The 10,427-nt window shown below is 44.9% G+C and overlaps 1 protein-coding gene and 1 long non-coding RNA gene across 2 annotated transcripts; both read right to left on the reverse strand.

Annotated features, from left to right (window-relative positions):
- Positions 1–184: 184 nt before the first annotated feature.
- Positions 185–7,567, reverse strand: LOC144933978 (uncharacterized). The gene is made up of 13 exons (XM_078859374.1): positions 7,486–7,567; positions 7,187–7,309; positions 6,652–6,774; positions 5,983–6,099; positions 5,673–5,795; positions 5,008–5,238; positions 4,183–4,314; positions 2,838–2,957; positions 2,333–2,449; positions 2,012–2,137; positions 1,280–1,405; positions 666–791; positions 185–375 (listed from the first exon to the last, which is right to left on the reverse strand). Exons 1-13 carry the CDS (start codon positions 7,493–7,495, stop codon positions 185–187), a joined length of 1,665 nt encoding a protein of 554 aa, XP_078715500.1. The 5' UTR covers positions 7,496–7,567.
- A 379-nt stretch (positions 7,568–7,946) lies between these two features.
- LOC144933731 (uncharacterized) lies at positions 7,947–9,803 on the reverse strand. Its single transcript, XR_013637086.1, has 3 exons — positions 9,682–9,803; positions 8,669–8,791; positions 7,947–8,047 (listed from the first exon to the last, which is right to left on the reverse strand). It is a non-coding gene; the product is annotated as an uncharacterized LOC144933731 (long non-coding RNA).
- Positions 9,804–10,427: the final 624 nt, after the last annotated feature.

Here is a 10,427-nt window from a genome sequence, read left to right on the forward strand (position 1 = left end):
AGGCTGGTCAATGCAGGGTGGTGAAGAAGGGAGACCCAGAACTGGTTCAGATATCAATAGTTTTAGCTGTGGCTGGGAATCAAACTCAGGTCACGAGATTCACAGTGTAGAGTAAAAGCGAGCAGCACACTTTCACAAACGCTATAATTGGGAAAAAAATGCTTTGAAAATGTTTGTTTAAGCCTCACTCACCATTGAAAGCAACGGAGTCATTGTTGAACTGTGCACTGTTGAAGAGCCAGTATGAGTTGGTGTTGAGGGAGTAGTTTCCAGGGTAGTTTGGGCTCGTGATGTAGCCCGTAAAGCAGGGGCATGCATGCTTCGCAGGCACTTCGAGACTGTTTGTGGCAAGGTCCTGGGAAGGGCAGTAGCAGCCTAGGATGGAAGAGCGATACACAGCACGTGAAAAAAACTGCTGGGCCATTTCACCATTTTGGACGTACATTTCAGATATTTTAATAGATGCGGGTAATCAAAAGTGTAAACGTGACATGGCTTTTTAGTTTGGCAAAGTATTTCAATTAATTGCAACTGCAATTCAGAGCAAAATAATGTATCCACCTTTCTTGATTAGGGAGACATGTATATCAGACTTATTAAGATGAAACGACTTTTTCATGTATGCTGACATGGTCGTGGTGGATTCAGTTTCACGTGTGACATACCATTGCAAGTGATGCCATCCCCTTTGAAGTATGGTTTGCAGTCACACTTGAAGGACCCACGTGTGTTGGTACAGATGGCGTTCTGATTACAGTTGTTCAGCGTTGGGTTCTGGCACTCATCAATGTCTGTGGAAACATGGACAACATGTGCCCATCATGAGCATCGCCCAGAAAATCACCCAGGGAAGCCCGAGTATTTTGGCAATGACCACAAAAAACGTTCTTACTTACAGTGATCAATGCATTGTATGTTCCACTCAAAGGGTTATTTTCATCCAAAAAATAAAAAATAAACAGATTTTCATTTATAGGCGATTAAATGACACGGCATCTCAAAAAGCACCTGACATCAAAACCTAAAAAACCCACAATCAGATCATTTTTGGCGGAGAAAACACAACAACTCCATTTACATTTTCTCCAAAAAGAAAACATTAAGTAACTGGGTGGGGGACAAAAGTAAACAAACTTACCGTGGAAACCATGAACTAAACATTCATCAAAAACTGCGGCTGGGCAAGCGCTTGCTTGCCCCAGCAATGGTTACGTTCACACCGCAGCTTGTGCCGCAGGTGTCGGGTTGGCAGACGCGAGCGCGAAGCTCCGGCACTCACCGAGGCACATGTAGCCGTTGAGCCCGACGCTCAGGTAACCGGGGCGGCATCCGCAGCGGTAGCTGCCCACATTGTTGAAGCAGATATGCTGGCAGCCCCCGTTGTCGCGAAGGCACTCATCCACATCTGTGTTTGGGGGGGGGGGGGTACACGGGCATGGGCGAGAAGTGATTGCAACTTTGTTGCTGTCGTCACCGATTGCAGTCTCTCATAGCCAGGACCAGTAACAGGAGCAGCTCAGGATACAAACAGCAGGGGCACGCCTCCGACATCAAACACACATTCTACCCAAAGACAGGTTCATGGCCACAAGTTCTATCCATCTCAGCCAATCCCACTCTCTCTCTCTTCACCTCAATACAGCTAGAGTTTCTGAGCAATAACTAGGGAAGGATAGTTGAGATGGCTTTCCCTGGCCTTCTTCAACAGTGTTTTTTCAGGAGACACCATGAGCAGATACATTTTGATGTATACATGCAGGTTAGGGTGTGTTGTACATCCAATGACACATCAACTATTGGCTTCGTGTGAAACAGGACAAGAACACAGTCAAGAGAAACATTCACAGAAGTGTTGAGCCGATGTAAAATGACCCATAAACACAATTAATGCCCGATGATGTGGTTTCATTGCATAGACAAGTGTCAGTGACATTATTCACACATTCACACTCTTAATATCCTCCGCCAGCTGCTGCTGCTGCTGCTTGAATAGTGCAGAGGAGGCATTCACCTTGGCACGCGCCCTTCACGTCCTGGTAGCCAGGCGTGCACTGGCAGCTGTAGGAGCCGATTGCATTCACGCATTTCGAGTTCGGTGGGCAAGAGAAGAGGTTGACGCTGCTGCATTCGTTGAGGTCTGCAATGAGAGAGAGAGAGAAGCACATTCAGAGGCCAGGTCAGCAGCGTCGTCTCGCTGACCGCTTCCCATTGCCAGTATTATCACGTCGAATTTGAAAGCTATGCACGCATACCGCAGCGTCTTGGAAAAACAAAGTTGAATTACGATGCCATGTGCAGTAATTCCAAATCGCCGTTGTATTGGTATCCTCACCGGTGCATGTGTTGTTCAGGTAGATGTAGCCTGCGGCACACTGGCAGGTGTAGCTGCCGAACGTGTTGAGGCATACGGTGTTCGCTGGGCAAGGCTTTCTTACGCATTCATCCACGTCTGCACACGGCCACCAACGCCGCAGCGCAACAACAAAACGTGAGCGATGGCGGCAGAAAATCATCGATTCCTATGCTCACGATGCATGCAACAAAGGGTGATGGTGGTCGCAGATGACTTAAAATGCATAGAATATCATGCCCATGGCACGTGGCTGATGAATGTGGCTAGATAATGCAGAAAACAAAGCTGCACAAATGGGATATGGGGAGGGGTGGGGGAACAAGCAAATTGACACAGAAACAAAACAAGACAACAATTTATAAACTCTTAATTTTAATCACACTCCCAAATCCTGAAAATTAATTTGATTCATATTTTTGTGGGGGGGGTGGAGGTGGGGGTTGGTTAGCTTCTTTGCCTTCCTCTGGTGTGTGGGTGGATTTACCCTGGCAGGTGCCTCCAACTGTGTTGAATCCTGCGATGCAGATGCAACTGTAGGAGCCGACATTGTTGCTGCACACCTGGTTAGCTCCGCACCTGTTCAGAGTCAGGCACTCATCCACGTCTGAGGAGATTCAAATAGGGGCAAGGGGACACACGCACACTCTGTATGGGCCCACACTCTGTGGCTATTTAAATCCTTTATATTAAGTTCACTTGCTTGCTTGCGTGCTTACGACCGTGCAAATTTTTCGGTCGTTTTTTAACCCACTTCCCGTGATCCAATCGAGCTGACATTTTGCACACAGACTCGTTGTGCGTGACAATTTATTTTCCTGAAATTTTTTTCCAAAATTTTCCACTTTTTAGGAATTTTTTTTTTTCATATTTAATTTTAAATACCAATGTGATAAAAATGAAACTCTTACTCAAGAAACACTGAAATGAATAATAAAATAAAACCGATGCCACGCATATAAAGGATTTATAGTGAAAAACTTTGTTTTTACGGGTTAATTTTTATACAGACTCGGCCTGCATTGGCCTCAGATTGACATGTACAAACAAAGTGTCCATGCTCAGTATCTGCTTAAGCAGAGCGCTCCCTCTCGTGGCGTGAGCAAGGAATTGCAGGGCTGCACCTTCAACAATTTAACTTTCACAGGTTGGCCTCACTGGGCCTTAGAGACTCATATCAGGGGGCTGCTGCTCTGGAATGTTTGTCAAAATCATTTCCAAGCGTTTTAGCAATGAACGCAAATGTAGTGTGCTCAGAGTAAGCCCAGTAAATGTCCACGTACAGACAGCCTGCAAATTATACTTGCTGTACTACCTCCAACATGGACGTTATTGGCTTGCAGATAAGGGGTTTACACACATTATCTCGATCTAACATTTAAATCCTGCTGCCAAAACACTCGGCAGTAATTTACCCGATTACGATTCGCATTTATTGGGAACTTAAATGACCCAGCATTTCAAAGCACCTTATGTGCCCACCTGTGATTTCTCTTTTTTAACCTAGGGGACCCCCAATGACAGCTGCCCCTGTGCAGCACTAGGTGATGCTACATGGGCCTGATACCCAATGGGCTGAAACACCTTTATATTTAGCGGGCGGCAGAGCTTGGTCAATTATTGGCACCGGCTCACCACCTGGCTGCCTTGTCTTTGGTTTCTCGGCGATTGTGATATACAATTTGCATAAACGACGCCATTAAAAAGTATCATCATAAAATGTGGATAATGGGAGCCATATATAGCAGCTCCCTCGAATTGCTACGGATAAGAGCGAGTGACTGAAGTGACTGTAGTGATGTCAGTGCCTTCACGGCAGCTGGACCGCATACCCGTGCAGACGGTGCCATTTCCTGTGTAGCCAGCCTTGCACTGGCACGTGTAGGCCGATGTCCCCAGCGTGCTGATGCACACCGCGTTTTCACTGCAGAGTTTCTGGCCAGGTACTGTGCACTGGTTGACCGCTGCAAGACATGTGCGCATGAAGATGAAAAGTTAAATTTAATTGACACATTTAAAATATATACCGGCTGCATTGTCTTTGGGACCTCCCTTGCCAGTATCAAAATATAAGAATAGGTTTTACCCTATTCTTATGCATTGTCTTTCATTAGCCAATGAACATTCTCCATTAGATACTGTAAACCCTGAAAATATCACATTTATAATAAAATAATGATAATTTGCAGACCTTTGTTAATCCACCACTGGATGAAGGTCGACCCGTGCCTTTTAGTCACGGGGATTTTTTTTTTTACCATACTTCACCACGCTGGTCTTTGTGGGTTTGGTGAAGGGGAGCCCAGGACAGGTTCACACATCACTCGCTACCGATGTTACTCGTGGTCGGGAATCAAACTCGGGTTTGCCAGGTTCATAGCGCAATTCGGGAACTGCTGTGGTACTGTTACACCTAAAATAATGTAAGCGACTTCACGGCTTGCATTCATATGCGTGCCAGCTTCCAATTTTACAAACATTTTACCTAGAATACGCGGCTGTCAAGGAGCAATTATTTGTTCAAAACAGCGCGCGTTGCAAACTCTTCTACAAGAAAAATGCATTCAAGCACTATGTTGCTTTACATACGTAAACCCTTCGATTTTATAACTTGGGTGAGGTCGAATTTTACAATCATCTTCAAAATGAAAGCTTGCCTGTTGTGAAGCGAAACTTGAAGCCTGTGCAGTTGATATCGCGGTCGGACGTGAAGTGCATGTAGGCCGGCGTGCCGGGGATAAACGCCAGCGAGATCGTCTCGCCTGCCGTCTTGTTGCCTGAAAGCGACTGTTTGATCGTGGTCTGATCAAGGTAGTTGCTTCCGAGGCCCAAATCAAGATAGTCCTGGTTTTTCTGGGTGCAGAACTTTTCCACAGTCAGCGTCACACCTGTGTTTTCCCCGCGGACGGAAGAAGAAATCAACGTGGGTGTGAACTCATTGCTATGAATAATCAAGTGGCAAAATGAGCCGTAAAAATAAACTCAAGCTTATTAATATCCTGCCCATAGGGGAGAACAAAAACATGGGCATAAATAAAGTGGGGCCAGGCTGCACAATATGTCACGTTATATACATTCTTTCTCTGTTATGGCAGAAAAGAGCATGCTATTCTTGTGAATTAACCTGATTTTCATTGCATTAGTTCATGAATGAAGCACCTTATGCATGACGCAAAAAGACACAGCTTGGTGTGGAGTCCAAAGGGATTATCCCAGAAAAATATGGTCAACTCCACCACGACAGCGATCGCTATGCACGTCAGCTTACATTAGGTCCTAGTGTGGATACACGGTGACCAGTGTATAGATGCGAACCGCCTACCACTGATGCCGCTGCTCGCGCTGTAGTTGAAGTTCCAGTGCGCGTCCGCGTTGTTGCTGTAGTTGAGGTAAGCGATGTAGCCATTGGGATAATTGCACACTCCATTGACAGGACAATACGGACCTGCAAATGAAAACACAACTATAAAAAACAAGAAAAATCTTGCCAAATGGAGAATAGGTAAACGAAGTAAAAGCAGTGACGTGCAAATTACACGTACAAAATACAATGAACCGAAAAATGGTTCTAAGAGATCAATGTGAAATGTAACTTTTGTTGTAGCTTCAGTGGGTTAGTGCTTGCTACTGACCTTCACAAATGTTTCCATTGAGCTGGTAATCTATGGGGCAGTTGCACTGGAAGCCACCTGCGGTGTTGATGCACGACGCTGGGGCTGCGCAGGGATTCGCTAGGCATTCGTTGATGTCTGTTGAAGCGGTGCACAAACGTAACATCATGTTTGTTTTGAGTGTTTCATATATATCAAGAAAAATCAAAGAGAGCGGCAGGCAATACATATATTATGGTACATATTACATATTACAGAAGGAAGAACCATTGCCAAAAATGTTAGAATATTATTCATGTATCTGTTGCAAGGCAGTGCTAAATGACAAATGTTGTTTTTATTCGTACATATACAAAACAAAGTATGCGACTCATATACATATACATTTAGGAACAATCAGTTTCACGTAAATTGACTTCGGTATGTTGAACTTCTTTCGCACCGCATGTAGCCAACCCGTGCCAATCGGAGGTGCGGAAAGGAGAGAAAATTAACAACAATTAAGGAAATTTGTAAGACAAAATGTTTTGACCACTTACACTGCTACATGCTGTGTGCCTGATTTACATTCTGACAAAATGGCACACAACTCATCGCTTGCCAATTTGCCCCATTATTGGTGACACGAACATTCGTCAACAAGCCGCAATTGGGGCCCTGTCTGCTTGCTGCGTTACGTGGCCTCCTCACCTTGGCAGACGCCCGATACGCTCGTGAAGCCATTGTTGCACAGACAGGTGTAGAAGCCAGGAGTGTTTTGGCAGATCGAGTTGGATCCACAGGGGGATGGGATTATCAGGCACTCGTTCACATCTGCAAACAAAGCAACACGAAATGTGAGCCAAAAAAAATGCGTGAGGTCCTTCCTGGCCAAACGAGTGAACCCACAGACGAGCGATCAAACGTCGTTCCCAAGATTCCCGACACCTCATGAGGAATTCGAAAACAAAGAATAGTGATACCTACAACTACCTAAAGTCACAGTGAGAAGAGCACATGAATGAAAAAAAAATCACACAATTACATTTTAAAACTACTCAGCCACTTCATGAGGCCTCCTTTGCCAGTACCAAAATATACTAATCGGGTTTTTCCCCTTTTCTCTGGCAAAAGGTGTCAGTTTTGTTGCCAGAGAAAAGGGGAAAAACCCTATTCATATATTCAGCCACTGTTGGTGTCTGCAGACGTGAATGTCAATAAAATAAAAATAGGCTCCATCACCAACCTCTGCAGGTGTTGTTGGCTGCGGTGTAACCGGAGGGGCAGTTGCAGCGATAAGATCCGGGGAGGTTTTCGCACGTTCCGATGGGGCACATAGGACTGGCAGTGTTGGCGCACTCGTTGATGTCTACAAAGCGTAATGAATGCAGTAAAAAGCATCAAACGTTGCATGCTCAACAACTGCAAATCTGTTTTACGAGCAGAGAGTGAAGCCCCCCCCCCCCCCCCCCGTTAAGTCAAAGTTGAATTGTATTCAAATGTTACGGAAAGCACAAGTGGATTGTGGGCTGACGGTGATCTTACCGAGGCACATTGTTCCATTTGAGGAGTATCCGGGTTGGCACTGGCAGGTGAATGACCCGATGAGGTCAGTGCAGATTGCGTTGGGGCCACAGGCACTCGTCAAACATTCATTAATGTCTGAAAAACAAACGGAGAGTAAATCTTTGTTCATGTATTCTCTGGTATAATGACAGTCAAGTTAATTTATCTTCACCGATATATGGTATATGTTGATAATTATGTTGAATGTACACATTGCTGCATTGTTGAGTGCTTTGGTCAAGCATGTGTAATGGTTCATGTACATTTATGACGGCACAAAAAAATCGGAAATTCAGCAACGCATGTTCCAATTGTAAACAGTCGGTTGCAATTCGAATTACTCATTTTATACGTGGTTAAGGACACAGCGAATTCGATTAGAATTCAGAAGAGTGTTATGTACACATGTTGTATTTCATACTTTCACAGATCCTTGCAGAGTTCAGCTGAAAGCCTCTTAAGCAGTTGCAGACGTAAGATCCATCGATGTTCGAGCATGATCCACTACTTCCACATGGATTGTTCAGGCATTCATTTATGTCTAAGATAAACACAAACACACAGACATCAACAAAAAATACTGAAAACTAGTTTTGATTGAAACAAACCCAAGTGTTGACCCAAGCAACTTTACTGAGAATGGAATCATTTTCCTAAGTCACAAAAGCGATGGTTCACAATGTAAGCCCTTTTTGTCCATGAACAATTTTGCTCTCTGCAACAAATAACAGAATCTCATACAATTTGAATTTATATAGCATCTGAATGCGACTACTTCTGTACGCTGTACAGAAACAGTGGGTATACTTGTTTCAGTGAGGGGCAGTCCATCAAAGGCAGAATGGAAAAAAGGTTGTGATCCTGGACTTCAAGGGGAAATTAACAGCACTGATGGCTAAAGGAAAGGAGTTCCAGAATGTGGGAGCAGCAGAGGAGAATGAGCGATGTCTCACTGACTGAAGGTTGACCGAGGGCCTCAGCAGAAAGCTTTTGTTGCTGGAGCAGAGTGTGTGTATGTGTCGAGAGGTACAATGAGATAAGACAGGAGAGATGGAGAGGGGCGAGGATCTTAAAAGACGGATGCGTTCATGGGTGCGGGTGAGACGTTTGTGTTTTGTGGAAACTGTGGGGCGGCTCGGAGCGCGTTGGAAGGACTGCTTACCGACACACGTCTTGGTGGTGGTGTTCATGGTGTAGCCCGACCAGCAGGTGCAGGCGAAGCTGCCCTCTGTATTCTGACAGTTCTGCGAGCAGTTCGCTTTGTTCACCATGCACTCGTTTATGTCTTTAGTTGGAGGAATAAATAATTGAAAATATTAATAGTGATGATGATCGTGATGGAAACACATTTGCAGCAAAACCCGTATTATGCATAGGTAGCCGCTTACTTTTGATTCTATTGATATACGGTAGTGGACATTATGGAACACAAGTCCAGATCCAGGAGGTAGTTTGGGGTGAGTTGATGCCACTCAGTTCGCAAGGGAGTTCGACCAGTTTTAACCAAAAACAATTACAATACATACCTTCCGAGCCTGCTGCATACATAATTAGGTATATAAACACATACACAAGATACATGCACAAATACACCCATTTGAGCGAACACAATTCTTAACTTTTTTCATCACCAGCTATACACAGCATCACATTTTACTGTAACACAGAACAGATGGTGGAAGCAAGCTTGACTGGAAATGCGTTTTCACCGAGCCTTGTGTAATGAGCATACAACATAAGCCAGACCTTTTCCATTTCATGGGTCCCGCATTCAACGTTAATCAATCGACATTTGTTCCCTACGCGCATTGGCAAATACACGTACTACCTGGTACGATGGTCGCCACTTTTAAGGTACAAAACAATTCAAGACATATCTCGGCATTGAATGATAGCTCACAAAACCAGAAGATGGGAAGACTACATGCTAATGTATTGTCTTGACAAAACATGGGCTTGTCTCGGAAAACTTGCAGGTTGGTTCTGCAGTAAGACTACTTCAAAAAGATGACTACGGATCCTGGAAAAAACATGGACAGACGGCAACCATACCAGGTACCTGCTCTGCTCATAACAAAATGATGTTTTTGAAACGCGTAGAGGAAACATGAAGTCAAGGTCGACTTTGCGTCACCAAGTCAGATTTGGAGGACCCTGCCGCAGGGCTTCGCTTACCAAAGCAGGACGCATGATTGACGGGGTCCAGCGTGTACCCAACCGGGCAGGCGCAGTGGTAGCCGCCCTGATCATTCACGCAGATGTCGCTACAGTTTCCATTTCTGTTCAAGCACTCGTTGATGTCTGTCGGTAGTGGAGAGGGGGGGGGGTGCCGCAGTAGCAAGATATTAACTACCTCGCTTGGTATACAGGAGGTAGTGGATTCGATCCCGAGCCTGACGCCTGTAAATTTGGAATTTGCACGTTCTCCCCATGGTCGCGTGAATTTTTCTCCAGGTCCTCGAGTTTTCCCCTCCACATCTAGAAACCTGCGTTGAGTAACCAGCTGCTATAAATTTTCACGTGATAAACCACTTCGTTGAGCTATAATTTATTACCAAGTCGCTTCTGAAAAAGAGCTATACAGCTCAGTGGGCTTTACTGGTAAAAAAAAAAAATGTTTTTAGAAGGGGCTTCGATTAACGGTCAGAGCTTAGGCCGGATCCTAAGTTCTCTATGTGTAGCTGTGCTCAGTGAGTGGATAGGTGCTGCCGGGCACATTGTGTGCCACCCCGCCCGTCTACCCTTCTCAATGTCACTCCCGTGTATTTGCAGCCCTTTGGCTGCTGTCATATAAGTGATGGTTTGGATTTAGCGATGCTGGTTTTTACAACAGTGAATGTCACAGTAGCTTATACAGACGTCTGATATTTTAAGATTACGGCAAAGAGTGAGCTTCATTAGCTATGCAGGTAGAATTGCAT

The sequence above is a fragment of the Lampetra fluviatilis genome, chromosome 8, assembly GCF_964198595.1.
Source record: "Lampetra fluviatilis chromosome 8, kcLamFluv1.1, whole genome shotgun sequence".
In the NCBI taxonomy this organism is placed as follows: Eukaryota; Metazoa; Chordata; class Hyperoartia; order Petromyzontiformes; family Petromyzontidae; genus Lampetra; species Lampetra fluviatilis.